General features: G+C 44.1%; 1 protein-coding gene across 1 annotated transcript in view; it reads left to right on the forward strand.

Moving 5' to 3' along the window:
* The window catches only part of ATP8B2 (ATPase phospholipid transporting 8B2), a 71,457-nt gene that overhangs the window by 14,211 nt on the left and 30,229 nt on the right, over positions 1 to 27,017 (forward strand). The window contains exons 3-11 of the mRNA XM_050913400.1: positions 3,838 to 3,896; positions 14,002 to 14,115; positions 16,400 to 16,498; positions 17,466 to 17,527; positions 19,126 to 19,198; positions 19,389 to 19,459; positions 20,643 to 20,725; positions 24,589 to 24,747; positions 25,719 to 25,807. Of these exons, the coding sequence (XP_050769357.1) occupies positions 3,838 to 3,896; positions 14,002 to 14,115; positions 16,400 to 16,498; positions 17,466 to 17,527; positions 19,126 to 19,198; positions 19,389 to 19,459; positions 20,643 to 20,725; positions 24,589 to 24,747; positions 25,719 to 25,807 (809 nt within the window). The remainder of the gene's footprint in view (positions 1 to 3,837; positions 3,897 to 14,001; positions 14,116 to 16,399; positions 16,499 to 17,465; positions 17,528 to 19,125; positions 19,199 to 19,388; positions 19,460 to 20,642; positions 20,726 to 24,588; positions 24,748 to 25,718; positions 25,808 to 27,017) is intronic.

Here is a 27,017-nt window from a genome sequence, read left to right on the forward strand (position 1 = left end):
AGACCTGCTGGCTATGAGCAGCTCGGACAATGTCGTCCCCTGCGAGTGTTCAGCCTTTCATTTCAGGGTCACCACAGGTCTTTGGCTTGCTTGCACTGCTCCATGTAAGTGTGTGGTGCATGCAAACAGTTCTGCCTCTGCCTGCTGGTTCCCCTTCCCAGGACCAGCACGGGCTCTGCGAGTGTGCCTCTGTAGCCCGGTAGGTTTTCAAGCTTTGTCATCTATTCCTATTTACATTAAAGCCATTTATCTTTTCTGTGGCATTTATTCCAGGACAAGACTTGGAGCCCCTGGGGAGGGGATAAGAGTAGCACTTACTGTATGGGAGGAAACGTGTGAGTGTTGGGAAGTTCTGTTTTTAACAAATAGCTTTATCTTTCGTCTGCTTTGATAATACTGGCCGCTCTCAGGAAAATTCCTGAAAGGGCACATAACACAATAGTTGATGCCCTGCAAGCCTGGACCTCTTGAGCTCTGCTTCTGTTTTCCTCTGGGACACAAGACAAGTTACTCTGATCTCTCTGTACATTGTTCTCTCTATTGTGAAAGATGAGAAAAATGTGTCTGAGGAAAGCAGTAAAGGATTAAGCACTTTGAGGGTCTTGAATGAAGCCTCTGTGGTTGGTCTGAATCACCCAGCTGGGGCAGATGGCAACTGATTCGAAAATGCCTGGCACAGCTAGATGTGCCTGAACAAAGGGAAAAGCACATTTACCTGCTAACATAGCTTTACATTAGTAATTAGAGGCCTTGATGAAAACAGCCCACAGACAGAGACAAAAAAACGGTGATCTGAAAAAGGGCTTAAAACTTAGGGATGCTGTGTTATTTATAGGGTTATTGGAGGGAAAGGAGGAAGGATAGCAGTTCAATGCACTGAATAGCTTAGACGCTTGCTAATGCAAGAGTGAATAAACAGGAAGAACTAGATGTCTTAACACATCATTTAATAGGTGTAATAGACACGTGCTGGGATAACTCATGAGGCTGGAATATTAATAGAAAAGAATAAAGCTTATTCTGGAAGGGTAATAGAGGTTTTCCTTGTATGTCCATGTGCTCCGAGATCCAGCATGAAGAAAGAGATGAACAAATGGCAGATCTCTAAGTAACGCTGCAAGGGTAAAGAACACAGGCATAGCAAACGAAGAAGGGCAGTCTTTTGAAAAAAATAATATATAGTTTTCTGAGAGACAGGGCATGGTGGTAGATGAAGAATTCTAGCTATGCAGAGGCAGAGTTGGAGAGGAGCATAGGGGAACACGACCTGTTCAGCTGGCACAGCTTTTTGGTGCAGAGGTGGGTAATTTTTTGGAGCTAGAGAGGAGGCTGTTCCAGAACCAATTCTCTCCAACAGGGAGGAGCTGGCTGGTCCTGTGAAAGCAGGAGGGAGTGTAAATGGGAATGATTATGAAATGACGGTATGATACTTAGGAAAAAGTGACAATAGCAAAGTGTTTAAAAAGGACTTCAAGAAGGAAATCTTCAGTAAATATGAAGAACTAGTAACTGAGATCTCATGGGAAAGAAATCTGGGGTGGAGGGAGAATTAAGCAGAGCTGTCATTTCCCTAAATTATTGATATTAAGGGCACAGATACAAGTTGTTATCTTTCAGGGAAAGACTCAGAAGGCTGAGTGAAATGGCGAAATCACAAGCTCCTCATTCACTTCAGGCAGAGGAAGGATGCCTCTAGAAGGTGCAAAGCAGCTTGTTTTATCCAGCACAAACTGTGCGGCAAAGGCTCAAAGCGAGAAAAAGCTACTGAAGACATAAAGAGCAATAGAAGTTGTTCTCTAAGAGTTGGGATCTCTGGGGTTCTGTAACGCTTCTAGTAAGAGGGAGATCAAAGATGGTTTATATCTGCTATTCAGTGAAAAAAGCCTAGCAAATAATGCTGGGTTTGGGTTTTGGTTTTTTTTTTCTTTAGACATCTAACATAATAGCTGCCAGAAACAGAGAAGGGGGGAGGTTTGTGGCCGGAATAGAGAGGGAATGGATTGGCTAGGTAAGGTAGAGCATGGCCTGAAGCAGTGCTGCCTTGGAGAATTTCTGGTGCACAGACAGGCAAAGTTCAGAAGACTGGGAAGAGAGCAAGCATAGCATCTATCTTGAAACAGGGGAAAAAGAAAAGCTGAGCAATTATAGATATATTGGCTTCACTTCTTGGGTAAAGGTTAAAACAATGCAACAAACCACTTCAAAGTAACTAGAAGTGTCTGTGTGGGGAAGAGATAATTAACAGTCAGCGGTCTTGAAAAACTGCATCAAACCAAAATTAATTCTGTATTAGTGGTAGCCAGAGGGCTAGTGAAAATGCCTTAGATAGCTGTCATGTATCTTGACTGTCACTTATGTCATTTTTACAAGTAAACTGGAGGTACATGCTCGAGATAAAATCACCATACAATAAATGTGAGATTTTTCAGAAAAAAAATACACTGACAATAGTTATCAATGACTGATTATGAAACTTGAGAGATTCATCAGGGATGTATGCTGAGTCTGGTATTCAATATTTTCTTCTACATCTTGGCTGGCAGAATAAAGTGAATCTGCAAATGGCACCACGCTGGCAGGAGCTACAAGTGCACTGAAAGATAGGATTAGAATTGACTAGATGGAGAAATGGTCTGAAAAAATTTGGATGCAGCTCAGCAAGGACAAATGAAAGATTTGCATTGCCTGATGAGGCATTGGCTCTGCCAGAAAGGATCTGCCAAAATGGATCGTATTCTGGAATGCCGTCAGCTGTGTGCCGGTGGTGCATAAGGATATTATTCTAAATTACTTCTAGGTGAATTTCCATGTCAAATATGCATTGTCTACAAGATAGATGGAGTGTCCCTTGTGCTCCGGTCAGCTTTGGTAAGGTCTCAGCTGCAAACTATGACCCATTTTGGCCACTGCACATCCAGAATGAGGTGAAATAGCTGGGAAGCGCACTGGAGAGCAGCAAGAGTGATGCTACTTCTGGCAGACTGAGGCATAAGAAGTGACTGAAGAAACTGGCGTTGCTTACCCTTGGGAAGAGAAGACTACAGTAAGGCATAACAGCCTTCAATACATAATGAACTCATCTGTGCTCTGTGTCCTTGGCAAGTAGAACAAGGAACTGAGGGGGGGCAGAAGAGCACTGATGACCATCCCAGGAGAAGATATAATTTGTTTAAATTGAAGTAATGAGTTTTATGTCAGATAACGGGGAAAAAACTCCCCCAGGGGAAGGACACCGCAGCCCTGGAACAGGCAGTCTGAAGAACAGCTGTCACTGGAGCTTTCTAGGACATTTATTGGGAGTGACAGGCACGACCCTGTCTTGAGGTAGAGGATAGATATGATGACCTTTTGAAAACCCTTCCAGTAGTTTTTGATTTCATGATAGCTATGGTGGTGATGTCCCATCTGTGGGATGATGCTAGGAGATGCATTTGTACTGGAGGAAGGGTGCTAACAGCAGGCTGATGGCAACAGCCCCAGAGACTTCAGGGGGAAGAGATGGAGCAGGGCAGGAATAGTGAGCACCACTAGCTAAGTTGTAATTCTTACCCAGGAGTAGGTGAACAACCTGTAAAATCAGCGCTGGCATTGCAGTGGGTTGTGGGCAGAGGAGACTTGGAGTATGGGCTTAGAGTGCTACGGTACCAGTCCACAGTGCTGCTCTGTCAGTGTCACCAGCCTCTTCAGTTCCCTGACGTGGGGTGGTTAGCCCAGAGCACAGATTCCTGGTGACATTACCTTTTAGCAGCTCTGCTTGCATTTTCTGATGCTTCATTCATATCTGTATTGACTCTGCTTACCTTCAAGCATGTCTGATGTGTTTCCTCTTCTTTACAGAGGAAGAGAGACAACTTCAAGCAAACAACCGGGATTTTAATCTGCAGTTTGAATATGCTGTAAGTAACGCAGCATATGTTGTTTCATGCAGATGTAGTCACAGATGTAGCTGCATCTGCTTCATGTCTTGAATGTTGTTTCAAGGGGGTGACATGACTGCACACTAGCTATGACTCTGCAAACAAGAGTACCAAGCACAAAACAAGGCAAATATGTACCAGACAAACCATCAGAGACGGTTCATTGCTGAGTCCACCGTAGGGAGCTCTGCCTTCGGAGTCAACCCTGCGAATGGGCAGTTGAAGGAGATCTCATGCTGGAAAAGCATAACACAGTGACTTTACACACTTCCAGAAAATTATTTGCGAGTCAAAGTGTTTGCAGGATCAGGCTCCAAGGCCTTTCAATAAAGGAACCTGGAGGGAGTTTTCTGTTGGAAACGTGTCTCCATTTAAAGTAAAACATGAAAGGAAATGTGTCAGTTCCTCAGCTCTTCCAGTGAAATCCTCTCTGGCAGGAAGATTTTGAATCTGGCCTTTGTGGCTTCCTGCCAGCTTTATTTCCAGCTCCTTAACAGCCTCCTTAGGTTCACATTGTGCCATGAAATCTGTGACTCCAAGGAGCATCATGAGACGGGCTGGCTGTGACCCAGGTCTGCCAGGCTATGGTGCCAGGCAGCTTTGGCAGCAGTGCCTTTGGCAACTTGATTTCCAAAGCTTGTGAACCATTTGCTGACACTGTGTGCCGAGGAGGGCTAGCTCAGTTGCTAGACCTGTACTGCCTGGCTGCAGGGTCATCCCCTCCGTGAGGCAATCCTGAAGCTGCATTCTTTCAAAGCGTTTGCAGCTGCCAACTGATACTGAAATGAATTTTGTGAATTTTTGTCATCTGCATATCTGAATTCCAGTGGTGAAATTCATCCTTCAGTTTTACTCAGAAGCTCCTTTGAATCATGTTTTGATCTAGGAACATCACAAGTATGATCTCAGTAAGAACTAGAAAAACTCAACATTTCAGAACACTGTAGTTTCTCGTGAGATAGAACGTCTGACTTGCCAACAGCTTTGACTAAAGATCTTAATGATGTAGCTGATCTGTTGGCAACATGAACTGGATGGTTTTCAGCAGTCACCTTTCATCCATGAACTAGCCAACACAGGTTAGAGACTTCCTACGTACAGAGCTGCTGCAAGTGTCCTGAATATGGAATGCGTTGTACTTAATATATGTGAAAGACTACTGTGTAGACAGAGACAGGAAATCTAGAAGACTGTCCAGAGAGAGCCAAGCAGGAGGGAGATGTACAATGATGTCAAGGTAGAGAGAACAAGCAACTCTTCTGGTTCTGAGCCTATTTCTGTGAAAAGCCATTCATAAGCCTGACTTTGCATGTCACTGCTTCCCAGCTGATTGCCTACATGCCCAAGGATTTGCAAATAACCAAAATTAAGGAGAGCTCTGGAGGGTTTCCATGAGAGTCTATTGATTAGGTGTAAAAGTGGAGGCAGCCAAAAAAGCCAGCTCAATATAATCTGTTAAAACTTGGCAGTGAGTTTCAGTAATCCTACCCCTCATTTTAGTCAGCTGTGGCTCATGATTTCTGGAGTCCATTGTATACAGAGGCTTAGGAAATCTAGAAAACTGTCCAGAAAGAGCCAAGCCTTGAAGTGGTGAGTGGGTGGTGAGGTACTAAAAGACTTTAAGTGATGATGCAAACACTGCCCTAACTGTGCGGGGCTGCACATCATGTCCTGGGCTGCTTTTTTCCAATAAGTTCTGGCAAAGGTTCAATTTATTAAACCCACATTACCATGGTGTATGAAAAGAACTAACCTTGTTCATAAGTTACTTCAGATCCCATGCTATAGATTGCTGGTGCATCTGGAGATGCCAAAAAGGGAGATAGTCTCCTGCTACCCTCCCATCAACATATGCATGATGCTCCTGAAAGTTAGCTCTTCCAGTCCTGTAATCCACTGCAAGGGTCAAATCTGGGCCCCTTCCTCACGTTCAGATTCATCTGAACACAGTGGGGTTGCACTGCTAAGCACTAGGATATGGTCCTGGGGGACCAAGACTGCCCAAATGCCGGAGCCTGCCCTGGTGTGCTCAGGCACAGCAGCTATTAGTCTCAGTTGTCTCTCAGCATGCTGACATTTTCTGGACAGAGTAATTTGTGTCTCCTGCAGCCACAGTCCTTCCTCAATATGTCTTCCCACCCTCATGTATTTAATTTGACCTGTGTACAAGCAAACAACAGAAGCTTTTGGACTGTCTGTGCTTCATTGTGGTGCTCAGCTCTTTGGGACATGAGAATCGGCATACGTGGGCAGCCACATGGTGATTTGAGTCTTCTTTATAGAGCCAGGAGGAGACAGCTGTCCTCCAGTCCTCGGTCCCACGACAAGGACCATTAGTCCTTGTCCTCCTGCACAGGAGTCTTGTCTTCTCTCGAGGCACAAGGAAGGTTGCACCAATAGCTATTCCAGCCAGATAAAAGGGACACTGGGCAGGAACTGGAAGGAAACCCAACAATATAACAAAGCTTAGAAAGTATTTTAGACAGTGAAAGCCACAGGAGTGAGGTTTACTTTACTTGGTAACTTAAGGCCATGTTAGCTATAAAACCTATAGAACAGGTTCTTGTAACAAAGCTAGATGAGGCAGTAAATGTTTCTTTAGGGTGAGGCACTTGCTGAGAAAAGCCAGAAAAGAAAAGAAAGGGAAATGCAAACAGAGGCGTAGTGTATTGCCTTACCGCTGTGGCTGGACTGTATGTCACAGCTGGTGTGAAGGTTCGAGCCTTTCGCTAAAAAGAGAGTTTCTGTTATGTAGGCATAGATCTAAGGTACAGAGATGCTTTGTCCTTGTTTAGTCTCAGTGAGAACAGGGAAGCAGGAAAGTACAATCAGAGGTGGGTGTGTTGTCCCTGAATAGTTGGTAGTTATCGTCCCTTCCCGGTGCAAAGTCTACAGGATATCTGTGAAGGGAGAAAAGAGGAGCTGAGAAAGACTTGAAAACTCTATTGTGTGTGGAGTCTGACATCAGCTCTGGCAGCTGCTGAAAGCTGGCCCTCCTGGTATGAAGCAAGATTCCCGAATACGCTCAAACCAGCTTTGCAGGAACCTGATGCTGCACCGTGGAAAGCCGTGTCTGCCAAAGCGTGCAAGGGCATGTCCAGATCCATCACACTTGGACTTGCAGGAGACTTGGGAGGGCAAATTCCCTCCCAGAGCTCATCAGAAAATACACGAGAGGCCAAGCTGCAGTGTGTCCCTGCCACGCTGCTCCAGCCATGGAGCTTCTTCAGCTGAGCAGCGGCTGGGCAGGAGGGTTGGACAGTGTGGGAGGCTGGACTGATAGGGTAGGATGAGGATAAGAGGTGGATAGGAGCTGCAAGTAGTGGAAATCCCCTTAACACAGAGGCTTCACGGTGAGGCCGAGGGACAGTTTCAGAGGAAGAACTGAATGTGCCCCGTGGGCATATGAGATGTGTCATGCAGTGGGCTAGAAGACTGGGGTGGTCTCCTTCATCTGTGTGAACAGAGGCAGTACAGACTGAGAGGGGGGACAAAGGAAGTGTCTCTTATCTGAAGAAGCCTCTTACATGTCTTCTGATGATTTTTGCTGTGATTAAGTAATAGGAGGTGCCTGTGGTTAAGGGCAGCAGCTTCAAGCAGTGGCAGTGCTTGGGTAGGTCAGGATTTATTTGGACTTAGTGTGAAGACTGAAGCTGAAACTAGAGCTCTCAGACTGGTGCAACCCCCGACATCCTTGGCCTTATCCTGCACAGCAAGAACACAGTAGCTTAGAGAAATAAAACAAACTTTAAAACAAAGTGTTGTGCTGGAAGGGCTGACTGTGAAGGTATGTACTGCCCACCAGCTCACAAAATTAGTTAGGAATGACTCAGAAACCAAGTGTGAATGAGAGGCATGCAAAGGCACTTAGTGCAGCGCAAAAGCGGACTCAATATAGGTCGGTAAAAATGAAGTGTCAAGTCCTAATCCCGTGTTTATTCACACTGTAGACAGGAAGATCCTTCCTGACTTCAGTAGGAGATTTGCTTGTGTAAAGACTGAAATAAAGTGAAAAGCAGGGTGCCAGATGTGGTCCAGCAAGATTTAAGGGCTTTAATCAAGGTTCTTATCTGAGGCAATTCAATCTGGCTGCGCTGTCCCCAGTCTGTCTGCACTGTCCCCAGCACAGCTGCAGAGGGGACTGCCCCATGTGGGTCCACCATGATGGGCTCTCTGTCTACCAGCACTCTGGAGAAGAAAATCTCTTCTGAAGGCTTTTAATGTTCGGTCTGATCCCAGTTCCCTTTTATTTCTTTGCTTTCACGTTGGAATTTAGCACAGCTGCACTGGGACGTCACGAAGGGCTGCAAAAACAACTTTGAAATTGGCTTTCAGACAATAGGAGAGGAAATGCAGGGCCCATGAGTCAATGACAAATTTCATCTTGGATCAGGATCTAGGGTCAAACCAGCATCCTTTCTGCAGGACCAGCAGCGAGGGGGCTGCTTGGACTCTGCTTTTGTTCTTCCCGGTCACCTGATGAATTCTCTAGTGAAATAGGAGGGACGTATATAACTTCCTGTGGCCAACACACATTGCCCTGGGCTGGAGCCGCAGCTGGGTTCTTATCTCTTTGAAATTTAATCAGAGAGCAAGAAGCTCTGGTAGCGGGCTCAGACTGCTCCGCCTCCTCTGCTTGCGTGCTTTGATCTGAGAAGGACCTTGTCAGTGTGGTCAGGATGGTGGTAACGGCTGCCTTCTCTTCCTGTCTCAACCTGTAAATGTTTCCCAGTGTTTGTCACGCTCAAGGCTGAAGGGAGTGTTGTATGATCATGTGAAAAGTGGTCTGAGTAGCCCCTGAAGGAATAGCTACAGCAGCAACCCGCAGTGCTCCTTCTGGATCTAGGAAGGTGTTAGCTGGATTCATCTGAACACCAGCTGAGGCACTGTCAGGGAGCCGCCAGAGCAGGGCTGCCCTACGAGAGGGGACAAGCTGGGAGCTGAGGGTGACCCCAGCACAGGCAATGCCCTCACTGACCAGGGTGCAGTCCTGCAGCATCTGGTTGGGGGGGACAGAGCAGGATGCTGGGAATGGGGCCCATCCTGACCATCCCAGACAAGGTGAAGTGATGAACCGGGTCCAGGGTCCATCTAGGAAGCCCAGTCAGGAGCTGCGGGAGACAGAGCTGAAGACAAGACTACACCATAGGTCCAAGGTCCATCCAGGAGGCACAGCTGGATAGGTCCATCTGGGAAACTAGGACAGATGTCAGGCTGGAGACTGGTACTCCTACAACGTAGCTCAAGCAAGGACTGAAGGCCCATGGCTGGGTTTAAGTGAGCTTCTGAGCCCTGGAGATGCCAGGTGAGGTCAAGGCCCTTAAGACGTATTAAGGCCCTGACAAGCACAGAAAGGTTGAGCTGTGCCAGACATGAGCTGCAGTGAAGTCCATAGACTCCTTTGGACCAAGTCCTTCACTCTTCATCTTAGCTTAAACCTCATGGAGGCAAAAATCCTACTGCACTGGTTGGGAGTCTGGTTGTGTGTGACCTTAATGCACAGGGTATGGTGGTTTGGAGTTTGCCTCCTCTGCACCATTCAGCAGTGCTCTGCCCTCCCCTCCACTTCTCCTCCCTGCCTGGCAGCAGCTTCAGGTACTGACCTGAGCGGGACGAGAAGGCAGTGTAGTCGAAGGAGATGACTAAGAGACAAAACCTTTAGACCCTGTACTTGGCCTGTCTGTGAGCAATGGCATGAGGTCGTCAAGCCATCTGCCTCCATGTCCTCCTCTGCACCACCATGATGAGGACACTCACCACAGTGATGATTAACTGCTCTGTAACAGGATGACACCAGGCAGAAGGAACAGCATAGGAAAACACAACCAGTGACCACATTTTCCTAGAGATTTTCCTGGAATACCCAACATGTGATGGGATCCTGGAGCTCACTTCATTATTGATGCCAAGAGGGGGTCAAGGGGTTACGTATGTAAGAAATTCCCAAAGCTGTTAAAAAGAAAAAAAAAGAAGAAAAAAGAAACAAAAGAAAAAGGATTGTAGGTTGGATATAGATCTTTTTATTTCTGGTGTTTGGCCAGTCTCTTACTTCTGGGAGTCAGGATGAGATCTTTACAGGGACCCAATGAACCCCATCAGCATCCTGTTGGCCTTTCTCAGTCTTATGTTGAGTTGGGGCTGCTGCCCACCATCAGGAATAAGGCAGTGAACTTGGTAGGCTTACGACTGAGCTGGTGTGACTATTCTGTACTCCCTGTGAAAACAAAGTCTCCGTGGCACCACATGCCCTGTTACATGAGTTTATTAGATATGTCCTTGAGCAGCCCTATGGTCAGATTTCTACGTGTGGCATCTGCATGCTTTCAAACTGCACTGCTGCAGTTAAACAAAGTGCCGTTGAATTGCGCTCCCACCACCTCCTTGCAAGGCTTTATCAAAGCACCTAGGAAAGCCATTTCTGCTGCTCAGCTGCCTCATCGGTCTGTACCTTGTACTACACAGGTACCAGTGATACTGTCATGTGTCGTGGCACAACACCTCCCTGCAGGATCGCCAAGCTTTTGCTAAAATTTGCTTTGAGCCAGGTTGTCCAGCTGCTAGAAACTAATATGTCACTGAGCCAGGGGCATAAATGCAGATGGTCAGTACCCTGCCATACCCTGCCTTTTCTGGGTATCACCCTTTAACCCCTGTAATTTAGCCACAAAAGCAGCATTGTCTCTTATTTACAGTGACTTTTATGGCGAGGAGATGATTTGTTTGCTCAGCAAACAAAGGTAGGAGCCATCTGCTGAGCATTTGCCTGCGGTTGGATGTCACAGGCAGGCTTCTGAAAACACCCCCAAAGTAACAGCTCATCCACCAGATCTGGACTTGTGTAACTGTGGCGCGATGAGCTCTATTCTTAGGGACAGCATTTCGGTGGAGTCACACCTCCCGGAGGTGTGAATCTAGCCCCTGAAAAGAGCAGATGAGAATAATCCCTCACCCACAGACAACGTTGCTCTCGTGTCAAGCTTCGCATCTGGAGAGCTTGAGGCTGACGGTGGGTAACCAGGCTTGAGCCTGTTCATTTAGGACGCAGGCACATGCAGGGGCTGCCCACGGTCAACCAGAAGTCCAGGGCAGATCTGGGAGTAAGTGTAAAGCTCCCAATTCCCATCTTTGTGCTTGGCCCATAGAGCTGGTTTTCTTAGATGTTTGATTTTTACAAATCTGTAGGAGAACCAGAAGTTCCAGTGAGGCCTCTTAATTGCTCCTTCAAAGATATTTCCTCTCCATCACTTTTCCCATATGGGATTCTCCCTCACTGAAGGCAGAGCATGGGGGAGGTAAGGCAGATGATGCATTAGAGGCATTGCTTACAAAATGACAGCTGCGTATGGACTGTTTAACACACTGCGTTGCTGCAGGTTCCCGTAGTACCCCTCCTACCCCAGAGTCAGGTTCTGGTACAGCTCTAAAGGAGTGACAGGGTGTGACGGTGTTAAGCATCACGGAGTAGGATAAGATCAAGAGCAGAAGCCAACTGAGATTTCCCTGTAGTCAACCAAGAGCCTGAGCTGTCAAAGCATGCAGCCCTGGAGCATTCCATGAAAACATAAATTATTATCTCATACAGAGCTTCAACTGTATCCATGATGTGGGAATGCAGAGCTTTGAACTGGAAAGGCTGAAGTTTTCCCTAGTTTGTTTTTATCATTTAATATTGATATTCCTTTAGCCCCTCAGGGCCATGAACAAGTTACTTGTTGAATTAGAAAGCTTCATAGTGATGACAAGTAATTCTTTTTTTCCGGTGGTTAGTTTTAATTATAGATTCTAGAATCCACTATAATACTCTCTGTCCTTACCCTGAGGTCTGTAGTGTCCCAGTGTCCCAAAAGACAGTGTGTGTCAAACAATATCATGATCCTGAACTACTATGAAGAAAATATTGGATGTCCAGATTCCTGCAGTTAAGCATTTGGAAGCTGTTATGTCTGAGGTTTTTACCATGCCTAATGGCAATAGGAAACAAAATGAATGGCTCTGGTTCATTCAGTGGTTTTCCTGATGTAATTAATGGACAGAAATAGAAGGCAGGAATTGAAATAAACCACTCCCATTCTTTTCTTATCCCCCTCTGAGACTTTTACAGGCAAAGATCTATAAACTTTATGTGAGTGTTTACTGAGTAGTTTTTCCCATGTTGTATGTGACCCTCCGAAATCTGTTGACGCACAAAGGTCGGGTCCCCTGTACTTACTTTTTCCTGCAGCTACTGTCTTCTCTTTTTTTAAGTGGCCATGATATTTTTCTTCAGATTAGTGGGCAGGGAGCATCTTTAGATCCAGTTTTTGTTAAACAATCTGCCAGACTCTGTGTCTGGTGGACACAGACTTGTCAAGCAATTTAGTTCTCTATGTGTTGGGTTTGCAGAGGATGCTGCTATTCCATTGCTTCTGTTTAGCAGTGTCCATGGAGCCTGTGTGCAGCACATATCGATGGTGAAGAATTTTGAAATTGACCAAATTTAACTATGTGTCATGACATTTAGATCACAGGCAGAGTTAACCACACCTGGAGATGGCTACATGATGCCAGGAGACAGGCAATATTGTTTATATGATGATCACTGATAAACATCTTTTCTTGCTGGAGTGCAATCAACGGGAGGATTTATCTAGCTCTTCCATGAAGGGTATTTCCACCTCTGCTCTTTTAGAGACTTATTCATTGGCTTGTAGAAGGGATAAAACATGAAGTTAATGCTGAAGAATGTTGCTGTACTTTGTGTCTGGACATAGCGAAATCCAGTAACTGCCTAAAATGGAATAACTTCCTCCATACACACCTTACAGTTGTAATCTTAAATAATTGGTTTAATGGTGGAAACATGCTGATGTGTGTCAGTTTAGATATCGAGATCCTGGATTAATGCATGGATTGGAAGTGGCCTGTGATTCATACTTGGTAGCTCCTGTCCTCCCACCAGTTTAGCAATATCTAAAGGCTATTACAATACTACATTCACCATTTTCCCTTCCGTTGAACCAGCAAATCTGTTACTGAATGAAGGTGCACTGTGTATTATCTGCTTCCTAGTGCTGTCACACCTTAGGTTCCCTGGGAGGGGGTTAATAGACACCTTCTGGAGAGCTTCTAGGAGGGAAATTTTAGATGTGCTGGCAACAGATGGCATACATGCTTCCAGGACTAAACCTGGATGAAAGTTTGATAAACTCCATATGAAAAGAAAGTCGAGCACACCTGAAAACTGAAGGGACGGCCCAAGTTGGTGGGCTCAGTATGATAGATTGAGCCTGTCTATCAGGTGGCACGAACTGAACCAGAGTGGTCTGACCTTCGGGGAAGAAAATACCCAGTTCTGTAATCTCGAGCTTGGGTCTTTCTCTGGTTTCAAGAAGACAGACAGGGGAGCAGCCATTGCTTGTGGCTGGAGGGGCCGTCTGCAATTAGAAAAGGAAACTAGAAATAGGGAACCAAACTGCAACTCGCTTACTGAAATGGTGAGTTCTTCTATTAGTGGCTGTTTGCACAACACCGCATGCAAGTGATCTTTGTGGAATAGAAACAAGCCACCTCTCCAAGTTGCTGAGTTGAGAGGCTGCTGAATCAGCTGAAAATAATAATGTCATGTTCTGCTCCTGGGAAGAGCTACAGCTCCTGTGGGGTTGTCCAGCAGAATGGTGCTTTAAAATCTCAGACAAATTATAGATAATTGACCTAGCATGTGTTTTCTAACACTGCTTTGTAGACGCTACCAGCAGAATCGTTGTGTTCTGGTTACAGTTTTTAATTCTATCTGTGCATCGTGTATGTAGGAAGACTATTAATAAAGGGAAGATGCGTCTCTGTGAGTGACTACATGTACCTGTATCTACCTGCAGTTGCACTGGCATAAACTGAGCATCATGTTTTCACCAATTCCGAGAGGAATTCTGTATGTTTATCCAGGCTCAGCATGATTGTGGGGGGGAAAAGGAAATGTTTTTTGAGCTGCTGTTGGAAACAATGCTATTGCTAAATATAAGCAAGTAAAAACACAGTTGAAATGGGTTGTGCTGTAATTTTGTTTCCTGTTTTACCAATCCTATTTATTTTCCTTTTTTCCTTACAGAACAATTCAATTAAAACATCGAAATACAACTTCTTCACTTTCCTGCCTCTCAACCTGTTTGAACAGTTTCAGCGAATAGCCAATGCTTACTTTCTTTTCTTGCTGATTTTGCAGGTATGAATTCACTGTGCTGTTTCTAGTAGATTGCGTTGTCTGTTATCAAAGCCGGTCTATGTATTGATAGTTGTAATAAAATGCAAGCTATATCCCTGTTATTAATTAGCGTCTTAGTAAAACCTTAAAGTAGATAGAAAGTAGGGCAGGAAAAAAGCACCTTCCTCTCTTACCTTTGGATATGAGGGTTTGTACTAAATGAAGAAAAAAATTTAATCAAAGTTTTTAACAAATTGTGTACTTTTTTCATGCCCTGTCCTACTACCCCTTTGTGTCTATATCTGAGTACTCCTGGCTGTCCTTGGATTTGCATTTACTTATTCCTCCTGTAGTACAAAAGGAAGGTGTCTCTTGTCCATAGGTTTAAAGGCAAATTCCACTGGCAGTCTCAAAGGAAACAGCAAGAAGAACAAATTTAAAACCTGTACTGTTTCCCTGGGAAGGAAGGAGTTAACATCAGGAAGGCTCAAGGTTGGAGCTAGTTTGCATAAAGCTGAATATTGCTCAGCAGGGTGAGGAAGGTGTCTAATATGGAGCGTCAGACACTGGCAACACTGTTGAACCCTGTGGCTCATAATGGCATTGAGTTGCACTTTGCCCATTGCTGTTGCTGATACTGCTCTATCTGAAAGCTGAACGCACTGGAGAAATTGATATCAGGATTGCTGCCCCTTTGCACTTTGATAGAATATGGATAAATGCAGTGTACTCTGTTGTTCCTGAGTCATACTGGAATACACGTTATCAAAAAAAGGGTATAATTTTGATTATGTTTAAAGTATGATATTTTAAATTTGACCATTTCGGTGCACACAAGTTTGCAAAATTATGTTTTTCAAATGCTCTTTTTCCATTTCAGCTCAAAAAAGCATAGGCAAAATTTTGTTACGCCTGTAGCAAACTACATACAATCTTCTTTGCTTATTTACAGGGAATGAATTTGGGAAATTTCAGCGCACATATATTTTTCAAGAAACTAGTGAAAGTGCCTTTTCAGCTAAACTGACAGCCCTGTTCCTATGTTGTACTGCACTCTAGCTGTTTGTCTATCAAATTCATAGTATTACAAATTATTTGCCTTAAATTATTCTGCTGTGTCTCTTGCTGAACCATCTAGGAGTGACTGTGTATAAAAGCATAGAGCTTTTTCTGCTACCTGCATCAAGGTAGGCTAAAGAGGGCAGCCATTAGTCTTTTATATTTATGTATTCCTCCATTTAATTTTTTTTCCCCTCTTCTGCCACTCACCCCATCCCTGTAGCACTGGGAGTATCTCTTCCTGCATCCGGAGTGGATGTGATGGGCAGGCTGTGGGGACTCTGCTTCCCTACTCCTGTGGCACAGCCCAGTAGGACACGCATATTCCCAGTTAGGTGAGAAGGTAGCAGTTATGCGTCTCTGCAGCCTCCACAGCTGAGCAGGGCTGTGCTTGCCTCTAAACATCATTCCTCCTGGCTGGATTTGGTGGTGCCTGTAGGATCTGGGTTCTGACAGCGCAGCAGAAGGAGCAATCTCAAAGAGCAGCTTTCCACCCTTAAGCAGCTGCTTCAGTGGCATAAATGTCAACTTCACAATGCACATGGAGTTGACACTGCCCAAATCCAATCTGATGGACACAGTGATGCTGGTATCACACTGCTTCCATCATTAGTGCTGTTCTTTAGAGGAAGGGGAGAACTATGCTGCATAAGACATCCATCTCGGCATCACTGAAGGCATGATAGAGTCACCTTCAACTCTTGGGTCCTCTCACTATTAAAGATGTGGGAAACAAAAATGGCTCTGTTGATCTTGGAAGAGCAAGGTCAGTCCTGGCAACAGCTGTGTGTTGTTTATGGATACGAAGTTTATTTCAGCAAAATCTGAAGAGTTATTGAAACAAAAAATAGAAGCTTTTGAAGGCTCTGCACAGCAGGCCTGGCTCAGATAGCTCTGGGTCCCTCATGGCAGGCTTGTTCATGTCAGTGCCTCCAGAGAAATCCACTGGGGACTTTGCAACCCTAATGTTACAAACAACGAGAAAGAGAAACCCACTGCACTTCCTGACAGCTCCATGTTTATATCCTAAATTATAGCTTGTTTTGTAAGCAAAGCATGGGTTGTCTGGCTGTCCCACCTTTGTGGGGTCACATATAAGTGATAGAGCTGAGTTTCTGTCTTTATTCTGTATTCAGATACCATGGAAAAAATGTTATCTGCAGCTTCCACAGAAAACAGAGGTTTTTTCCCATCTGTTTGCTGAACTGGCAGGAAATTTCTCAACTCAGATCTTTTCTTCCTACAGTTGATTCCTCAGATTTCCTCACTGGCCTGGTTTACAACGGTGGTGCCCCTGGTGCTGGTGCTGGCTGTATCGGGAGTCAAGGATGCCATCGATGATTTTGTAAGATCTGTCTTTCTGACCTGTACTTTGGAGTTTGCCTGTGATTCTTCAGCACAATGGCTAAAGCAAACCACTTAAAATAAACACAGCCAGTGGCAGGCAGTTGGAGAACTGGTCTGTGGCCAAGACGGGGTCTGAGATAAGATCCCCAAATCTATGATTCATTCCCTAAAAAGGAGCTAGAATTTCCAAATTGCTGAGCAGCCCAGCAGCTCCATTGACTTTCTCTGAAACTGCTCAGCATGTCTGAAAATGTGGTCACCGATAGATGTGTCTGGACACATGCACAGAAGTCTGTTCTTAGGCTTCCACTTTGGAGAACTCATCCTCTGCCATCTAGCTGCAATGTAGGCAGAAAAGACATTTGGTAGGAAGTAAGCATTCAACCCATGTGTGATTCTTCAAACTTGCCCAGCTTTGGCTGAAGCCTGCTCCCATCAGAGCTAATTGTCAAAGTTCCATTGACTTCACAGAGTGACATTAGAGCTGAGTTTAGCATCTGATTTTCTCTCATTATTAAAATAATTCTGATGCTCTATGGAGACTCGGTGCAACTTTGCAAGTAGGCAGGTGAGAGGTGGCGAGGTGCTCTCCCAGGGAGCAATGCCAGAACATCTGTGGCCACTTTCCATATCAGAGCAGAGGAATGGATTTCTCCGGTGTTTACGAAGCTGTGATGGGCAGGACCAACACCAGTTGAGTCAGGACTGTGCTAAGTGACATACAAGGCTCTACCCTCCTTCTTCCCTCCAAGAGCAAGCCCTGTGTTGCCTGTTGCTCTTTGCAGTCCAGTTATGCCCTATGTTACTAGTGCAAACATAGGCTAGACTATGGCTCAGTTGTGACTCTAATCTGCCTGACCCATTCAGCCAGCTGGGTGAAAACGTAAAATGTTAATGAACTGTCTACAGCTCTTGTGTGCTTGTTTTCCTGGAAATGCCTTTTAACGTACTGATCAAATTTTCAGAATCGACACAAAAGTGACAAACACGTCAACAACCGCCCAGTCCAGGTCCTGATCAATGGCATGTAAGTCCTTTTTCTTTTGCTGTAATTTTGACTGGGAAGAGCATTTTATTAATAATAATTTTCTTCTGTATGATTCCCAAGGATCACTAAACAATTTAAAATTCAATTGTCTTTCACACCATTAGTTCACCGTGCAGTTCTGGACTATGTGTCTGATTAATGAACCCAAGACACAGCACCACAATCAGTGCAGACATTATGGCTGTGACCTTGCACTGACAAAAAGTAAACTTTTTCTGCTCCTGGATATATATATATGTTTAAATAAGTGATACTTTGAGAGTATTGTACTATTTTACTCCTTACCCTAGAAGTGACAAGCAAGGCTATCTTCCCATGTCCATTTATGTTCATAGCATTTATTTCTGCATTAAGCAAAACCAGGCATTATCAACAAGTTATTTTAAATTAAGAAGCAGGAATAGCTTCCTCATACATGTCATAATACTTTGAGTGTTTGTAGCACTTTTGACTTAGATGTACTCAAAACATTTCAGCTGTGTGCTTTGGACATTGTACTGCTAGCGCTGTTCTTTCCTGCAGAAAAAATAGCAGAGGCTTTGGCTTTTGTGGCAGACAGATGTGCTGTTTACTTGCAGCTCCATGGAGTCCAACTGTGCATAGGACACAGCTGTAGACAGCTGTGAAGTCTCTGGTGACCTTTTTTCCATACCATAGATAGCAGTATGTTGTGTAAACTCCAACAGATGATCAAACAGTTAAAAATATAACTGGAAACTGAAGAATAGGAACGTACTTTTTGTGCTTTCTGCTAAGTAAACCAGTTTCTTAGTTTACTGTGTATTAGTTACTGTGTCTAGGAAACATACATCAAAGTAGAAATTTTCTAATATTTTGCTTTTGTTCAAAAACTGGAAACCATAGGTCCTGCCCAACTCCAACCAACGTTGAAAAAGCAAGGCTGAGCTGAACTCAAGCTTGAATACCCAGTCATGTTTTGATATAGCTCTTGATATTTCTCACCTCTAGATTTTGCATATACAGCTATCGTGACTTGGTTATGTTAGTGCTTGCAGCTTAGCTGTCTGTCTGCATGCACATCTTGCTTAGTGCTGTGAAGGCCACTGCGGACACGGGCTTAGCTAGGCACATGCACAGCCAAAGCACCTGCATTGACCTTCCTGACAGCCAGGCCCACACAGAACCAGATCTGTTGCTCTGGCCCTTAATACCTCTTAGAAAAACTAACACAACTGGCAATTTTCCCCGGTGTTTGGGAAGTCTGTTACGCAAAGTAGTGAGATTTTTTCTCAGACAATGATGTGGCCCTTCAGGAGAAGGAAGGCAGTAGTCAGTCCAGACAGAAGGACAGTGCACATGGACTGTGCTGCTGTTGTGGAGATGATTGGTCTCAACCCTGCACGGATCACCCCAACCACGGTTACTGCTTTTTTTGTATTGTGGTGGTCCCTTAGCTTAGGATGGATCAGGCCACGTTATGGCAGACCCTGCTCTGTCTTATCAACAGCCCAAGTCCTGATGGCACCTGCAGTCTGGCTTCAGGAGCAGAGCTGAGTATCCTACTTTCCCAAGCAGTGTTTGCTTTATGTGCCTACTTACTAGGAGTTTCCTTGCAGGTTAAAGGATGAAAAATGGATGAATGTCCAAGTGGGGGATATAATAAAACTAGAAAACAACAACTTTGTGACGGTGAGTACAGTTTCTCTCCATCCTGCTCGCAATTAGTCTCTGTAATTACTGTTATCGCTCACAAGCAAATGAGTCAGTAGTGATGCTAACTGCCTCAGAGGCCTTCAGTGTTCAGAAACCACAAGTAGCATTGCGTTGCCATGCCCTCTGACCATGTGAACTCATGCCAAGTCTGTCTGTCTGTGTTCAGGCCGATCTACTGTTACTGTCGAGCAGCGAGCCGCACAGCCTGACATACATCGAGACAGCTGAACTGGACGGGTAAGTGAGCCTGGCCCTCGGGTGCAATCACTGCTGCCAGTGCAAGGCCAGATCTTCTCTGGTGACCCTGGGTGCTGCAACCTTACCTGCAATAGCTTTTGCAGCAAGAATTTCCTAATACATAGCATAAACTTTGGGTAGGTATCTTGAAAATAACATCTTCTGGTGGATACTTTTGCCTCTTCAATGTCATGTGAGGAGGGGACTTTTCCTTTTATTTTTAGTGACAGTTCTTCTAACACTGAGAGTTAGTTTGAAATGTGTTCTTACACTATCCCAGGTCACTGGCAGAAGCTTTCTGTTTCTTATATCTCTCTTAGTCTTTTCTCTTAGCCAGATTATCTAGGTGAGATAATAACAATGAAAAACTCCAGTAATCTCCTTTGGACTGCTATACCATAATATTAATGCATGCACACTGCAAAGGCTTCCAAATGTTGCTCAGTCCAGGGCACAACTGACCACAAGTCAGAGGGCTGCAACTAATTTGTAGTAATTGGAATAAACTGGATCTGACCTCATCTTTATGACCCAATTTGCATTACCTTTCCTGCATTGCCTGGAGCTCGCATCAGCTTGAAGGACTAAGCAAGACTAGAGAGATCAAGAAATCGTGTCTCTCCCAATACCCTACAGACAGCCCTTTGGACTCTCCCCGTCTGACTTCTACTGCAAATGAGCTTGTAGTTCCTGTACATCCAAGTGCCAGGAGGCCCTGAACAAATGCAGTGTTTCTCTGACATTGCATTTCAAACTCCCTACCTAGCTAGTCCCAGGACTTGAGTACTCTCCAGGACCAGAATACCATGGGAGAAGATCCAGAGCTCTCCCATATGCTCAGATACCTCAGGGTTCAGTGTGGTATGAGTGGCAGGATCAACAGTGAGCTGCTCAGGGAGCTGAGATGCCTGGTCTTGCACTTTGTAGTGAAAATGAGAAGGCAGAGCTACCTCATGCTGTTTGTACCATGGTACCATGTCCAGAATTCCTCTGGCTTGCCTGCCTTTGCAACTGAAAGAGACAACTACACCCTTTGGCCAAGTAAAAAAGGCCCATGATGGCATGGTCCATCAGACGTCTAAGGAAGGAGACTGTCCTCAACAACAGGAGTGACTTTCAGGGAGAGCTTTTAGTTCACGTAGGACTTCCAGTTCATGTTCTTGTCTCACGTTATTTGTTACAGTGAAACAAACCTGAAGGTGAAGCAGGCACTGACAGTCACTGCAGAGCTTGGAGAAGATCTTCAGAAACTGACAGAGTTCAATGGTGAGTCTACATGGAAAATCCACTTTCCAGAGGATTTGCCCAAACACCAGAGTCCAGAGAGTGCCTGGGAGTCTTCCTTCCAGGCCGTCCCTTGCTCCCTGCCAGGAGTCCTCTGGATGCAGCGGTAGGAAAACAGAATGGGCGCATTGCAGTCTGTACAGCAGATATAAACAGCACACATAAAGAAAGAGATTCCCCTTCACTTGGAGGTCTCAGTGCCATGTATGGCTATAACGTGAAGCTGCATTAGTGGGAATTCTCCTCCTGGCTGCACACTTTTCTTTAGCATCTGTCTGTACATGTTGAGACTACCCACCTCGAACTTCAGTACAAGAGTTCGTGTAATTGCACAGCGGCAACTGTTTTCCCAAAACTGCGTGCTTAGTTCTGATCTCAAAATATTTTCACATTGCACTTTACATTGATGCAGCAATGCTGAGGCATTGATTACATTTAGCCTCTGAGCAGCGGCACTTTCCAGACACCATGCAGACCTGAGGACTAACTGTGCACACAGGACAGGTGACTACTTCCCAGCCTGAAGCCTTGCCCTGCCAGCGTTTCTCTCCTCTCTCAATGCCACAATAAAGACTGCATTTTAAGACATTTAAAGACAAGCAGTGCAGATGTGGTTAACAGGCAACGTGTCCTTTCTTAGCACTGCTTTGTATATCAAATATAGAATAGAACAGAATAGAATAGAATAGAACAGAATAGAATAGAATAGAATACACTGTTTCAGTTGGAAGGGAGCTACAATGATCATCTAGTCCAACTGCCTGAGCACTTCAGGGCTGACCAAAAGTTAATGCATGTTGTTAAGGGCATTGTCCAAATGCCTCTTAAACACTGACAGGCTTGGGGCATCAACCACCTCTCTAGGAAGCATGTTCCAGTGTGTGACCACCCTCTTGGTAAAGAAATGCTTCCTGATGTCCCGTCTAAATCTCCCCTGGCACAGCTTTGAACCATTCCCACACATCCTGTCACTGAATACCAGGGAATATATAGCAGCACATACACAGAAAGGAGCCAGACCTGTCAAAAATGGAATACTCCATGCTCACACATCATCCGTCTGCAGAGAGAGGATGGAGGAACAGATCAAGCGGTGTTAGTCACGCTCTGCAGTGCCATGCTGGCTTAGGTGTGAGGGCAGGATTATGGGAAAAGTCGGTATGGAAAGGGGTGGAGTGAGTGCTGCTGCCCTTGGAATGTCCCAAGGACTGCAGGCTCTCAGGAAATATTTTTAGATAAAGAGGAAAAATAATGTTTAAAATATTCTTTTTGAAATACGTAGATGATTCCAGGACAAATGGTGGGGACGTGGCAGAGTAGCGTAGCTGGGACTCTCTCTGGTAGAGTCATCCAAAGGCATGGATGCCTTTTCTTTTGCTTTCTACATTGAGGTTTTATGAAATAATGTGTGTGGTCTCGGCTGAGTGTCAGCTCAGTACATCAGGATTTCTCTGAAGTGATGGCTGAAATTCTGAGTGTTTTAGGTCTTGAGAAATATGTTTTTACAGGTGCAGTTAGATGCTTTATGTTAATAGTCAGAGTGGCATGCCCTAATTGTTTTCCTGAAGAGGCTGCAGTGTGTATCAATTTGTAAGCAAAATCTTCATCTTAAATAATTTGTCAAGCATTTTCTGTGTAATGCTTATCTAATCTAAGGATACTGCATTCTTGAAACTGCATAATTAGACAAATGTTTCAAAATATTTTGGAAAATTAAAACTTTTTTAATCAAATATTTATTTGTCCTTTAAATCTCTATTTTAGTTATATTGTAAATAAAAGTGGTCTCTTTGCAATACTTAAAATGAATAAAATGTTTCCCAGGATGATTTATATTTGGCAGAGTACTGGGAAGAGTGCCTGGAATCAGACCCAACCTTGCATTTCCCCAGCAAACCTCTGTAGAAGTATTTAAATATTTATGTAACTCTTTATCTAATTACTTCTTAAGACAGGAAGAGAGGAAAGGGTTGAGCAGCTAATACAGGCACTCAGTGGAATGCTTAATATGAGTTATGATGTTTGTTGACTTCGCAATGGTTCAGATAAGGAAGATGCTTGCAAAACGCTGAACTTTGTTTGACTTGGGGAACTGGGAGATGAGAAAGGAAACAATACTTTTTGGCTACCTACTACTTATCACATGTAGACTTGGTGGTATTTAACTCTTTCAGGTGAGATGCATTCGGGTATCTATCGTCTTGCTGTTAATGGGAGGAGGAGACAGGAGGCACGCTGCCTTGCTGGGGTATCTTCAGCTGCAGAGTTACTGGGTTCAGTGCAGGTATATTGGGTGAATCTCTAGAGCTTCTCACTTTTTTGTGATCGGTCTAATTTGGATGAGTCTCTTCTGCTCTCAAAATCAGCATATCGGTAACCCAGACCCACCTGCTTACTGGAAAGCAGATGTGGATGTTGACATGCAAGGTACTCACATGAGCGTTGTCCCACAGCTGGCACGAGGAGAGGCGCAGTCTTCCTGGTGGGGGATCATGCCCTGGGTTTGGTTCTCCAAAGTCTCGTTGTGCTGTGTTTCAGGTTGCACTGCAAAGCCTCTGTTTTCTTTGTGCTTTTCAAGGGGTTGCAAGGGCGGCAGCGAGATGGGTCTGGTTACTGTAGACTTTTAGGAATGTTGGAGGACAGGTCTGATTGTTCTTGGATTAACTAGATGATAAAACAGATCAGCATAGTTGTTAGTATGAGCTCTCATGTCACATATGTCACAGAATTTCTTAATCACTTCATCTTTCAAGTCTGATGATTTGTCTGCCCTAGAGTAGAGCTACTTTTCTATGAAAAGAACATCCATTCTTGATTTTAAAATTTGCAGTGGTGGAGACTACCATAATACTTAAAGTTGTACTTTTCTTCTGGACTTCTCTGGATTTTGTTTCCAGTCTCTTGAGCCTGGTGTGTTTTGTCTGAGAACAGCTGGAAGAGCTGTATTCTCTGCAAATGCTAGTCCTTATGTAGATATTTGCAGCCTGTGATCAAAATAACTTTAATGTTCCTACTGATTAACTGAACAGACTGAACTCTTGGATTCCCTTTCAATAAGGTGTATTTGTATTTCCAGTTCTTTTCAATACATCCACAGGGCTCTGCTTTGAATTTTTAGATGTCAGGTGCAAATGTTGATTTAAATAATCATTTTTATACCGAAGTATCTGTGTTTACAGTTTTGTGTGAACACATTTTATTACAAGAAATAAATATAAAGTGTGGAAATAGAAACAGGCTCTCCAATCACTTAGTGTCAGCTGCATGGCCAAAGAAGGTAGCAGTATCTTTTTTCATGTGCCACTGGGACTTAAGTTATAAAACAGATGAAATTAAAAAACAGTGAACAAAGACACCTCACTTAATTACTCTTTTGCAGCCTTCAGGCTATGATTTCCTCGCTTGGGCTCCTGCAGTTTTAAAGAAAATGGAATAGGAATTATGTGAGGTCAGCACTTTTAGCTAAAGTTATCCAGTGACATCCTACCACTATGAACTTGCTGTGAAAGGATTAAAAGTATGTTGCTGGTTCAACATTTCTTCTCACCCACATAAAAGATGCGGAAACTTTGTTTTGTACTCTACTGGTAAAAAACTGCCATGTTCAAAGAATAGGATAAATCCAAGTTCATTGTGTTTCACTGGATTATGACATGAATATGGGGAAGGAGCAATATCCCAAAACATCAGTAAATATAGGATACAGGATGGGAACGACAGGGTCAGGAGTGGACCGCAGCTACAGTGTGAAATATTCCCTGTCTGGGGAACTGCTGAGAATGCAGTATTGACTGACATCTTTCTGGGCCAAGATTTCCATTTTTGTTTTTACGTTCCTTTTACAGGTGAAGTCAAATGTGAGGCACCAAATAACAAACTGGATAAGTTCACAGGAACTCTTACTCTTCGAGGAGAGAAGTATGCCCTGGACAATGAGAAGATGTTGCTGAGGGGCTGTACTATTAGGAACACAGAATGGTGCTTTGGTCTCGTTATTTATGCCGGTAGGTAGAAAAATTGTCATGTGAATTGCAGAGCACAGCAGCACTGGCATGGAAGTTCATCACTCCCAGTATGCACAAAGGAACCAAGTATTTTCCTCTTTGGAAAATATGTTTCTACCAGGTACAAGAACAAAAGCAAAACAATACCTGAGATCCCTTGGCTTAACTCTAGGCTAGAAATTATGCATATTACAGGGGATTTTAATCTGAGATTTTTTATAGTGGTCTATAAGAGAAAACTGGATTGCAAGTGCTACATTAGAACATCCAATTCCATCTTGATTAAGTGCTTTAGTAAGCAGAAGTAGCCTTTTATTTCAGAAATGCATGCAGCAAAGCACATGAGTCTTAATCAATCAATAAGAAAGAATATAGGAATTAGATCTATTTAAGAAATAAAGCTGAATTAAATCTGCCTTTACTGGCCCACTCTGGGCCAATTGGAGTTTTTCTCTCACCACACTTGTTCAAAGTTTTTCACTTTTAAGTGTATTCGATTAAAAATTCCACATCATTTCTATGTAATTTTAATCCATATTGGAATATCAGGGTCATCAATAATATTATTGTAGGCCATTAGATCTATGCTTTTTGTGAGCATAGACCTTCTATTGTTTTATACTGCTTTAGACATGTGAGATGACGTATAATATGTCACCAATAACACAGCAGTATCAGGTATTCTGTGCAAAGTAATTAAACCTGAAAGGGAGGATTGACTGTTGAAAGAAGAGAGCAGGGTCAAAATCCAGAATTAATGGCTTTATGTGACTCTCTCCATATAATCTAAGGCAAGTGACTTAACCTTTTTCTGCCTAAGTTTCCCACCGGCACTGTAAACTCTATGTACCTGCCTTCCAGAAAGCTGTGATGGGTATTTATGCTGTAAAGCACAGTGGGGCCTCAGAGGGAATCAGCTTTAGAACAGCTAAGCTTTATTACTAAAATTCACGAGTGTGTTTCATCTCCAGGGCCAGACACCAAACTAATGCAGAACAGTGGAAAAACAACTTTTAAACGGACGAGCATTGATCGGCTCATGAATGTCCTTGTGTTGGTGGTACGTCTGATTATTGTGTCTTCATTTCTTCAAATGTATTCATAATTTCCAGGTGTTCCACCTCTTTGTCCACACAACTGAGGGAGAATCAGAAGTGACTAATGATAAAAAGAAAGATTATGTAATAATTTATTAGCAGCCTGAGTTCTGCAGTGCCTCTGCCAGCCCATCTTGCAAAGCAAGGCCATTACATTGACGACATTAAGGACCTTCCTTCTGAGCTTTTCATTTGCTCTGCTCTCCTTTGCTCTGCATTTTTTGTGAGAATCACTTTGAAGTCTGTAAATGCCTTTTTCCCCAGTGATTTTGTCATTTTCTATTTAAATAAGCATTAGCAGTTCTCCCTTTTCCTCCTGATTTCTTGGCATCTCTGGTGATATCTGCATAGGACTTGGTAATTGAGTTTGTTAATTTACATGATGCCAGCTTCTGACTTAACACATTAGGGTAAAATGTTAGATATGGTCTCATTAATACTCAGAAACTGGTGTTTTTAGCAGCTGAGAAATTTGAGAACACTAATCTTATATAGCAGACTCTCTCCTCAAATTAGAAAACAGATCTGATGTGAGGTTTAAGCTTGTCAGTGGTTTTAACAAATGGCAAACACTTCCAGGCAGAGGTAGTGAACCTGTTATGGAGACTCTCCCAAGTTTTTACCACTTGAGTTCAAAGCTGCTCAGGGAAGGAGGAAGACATACACTCTAACACTGCTTTACTCAATGTTGCTTGAAGACAAGCTCTTTAGTTTTAGGCTTTTCTTTTCCTTTGGGTGCAAGTTTTTCATGCCTTTTCATGCATGCTGCACCACTTTCAGTTTATGACCCTGGGAAGGTCTGGTGGCCGCTGTTCCCTCTTCTTCCTTCCTGCCCTTGCTCTCAAGCCCACCCTGACAGCCAGGCTGGGGCCAGGATCCATCGCCAGGTGCTGGAGCAATCCCTGGGGAAGACAGAGCTTGAGATGTGCAACAGCAGCCTGCCCATCACAGCAAGGCTGCCCTGAGCTCTCGCTGCCCTGCGTGACTTCATGCCTCCTCAGCGCTGGGGCTTATAGCACAAACATCTCCCAGACTGCCCCACTCTCCCATCTTGCCACTTCATCCCAGCCCCTGTCCTCCTGCTTTTTTCTCAGGATCCCAAAAGCTCTTTAAGTGGGCCCGTGGCTGGGAGTTGTTACAGAGCAGGTTGTGCCTCTGTGAGGCTGAAACAGT

This window comes from Gymnogyps californianus, chromosome Z, assembly GCF_018139145.2.
Source record: "Gymnogyps californianus isolate 813 chromosome Z, ASM1813914v2, whole genome shotgun sequence".
Lineage (NCBI taxonomy): Eukaryota > Metazoa > Chordata > Aves > Accipitriformes > Cathartidae > Gymnogyps > Gymnogyps californianus.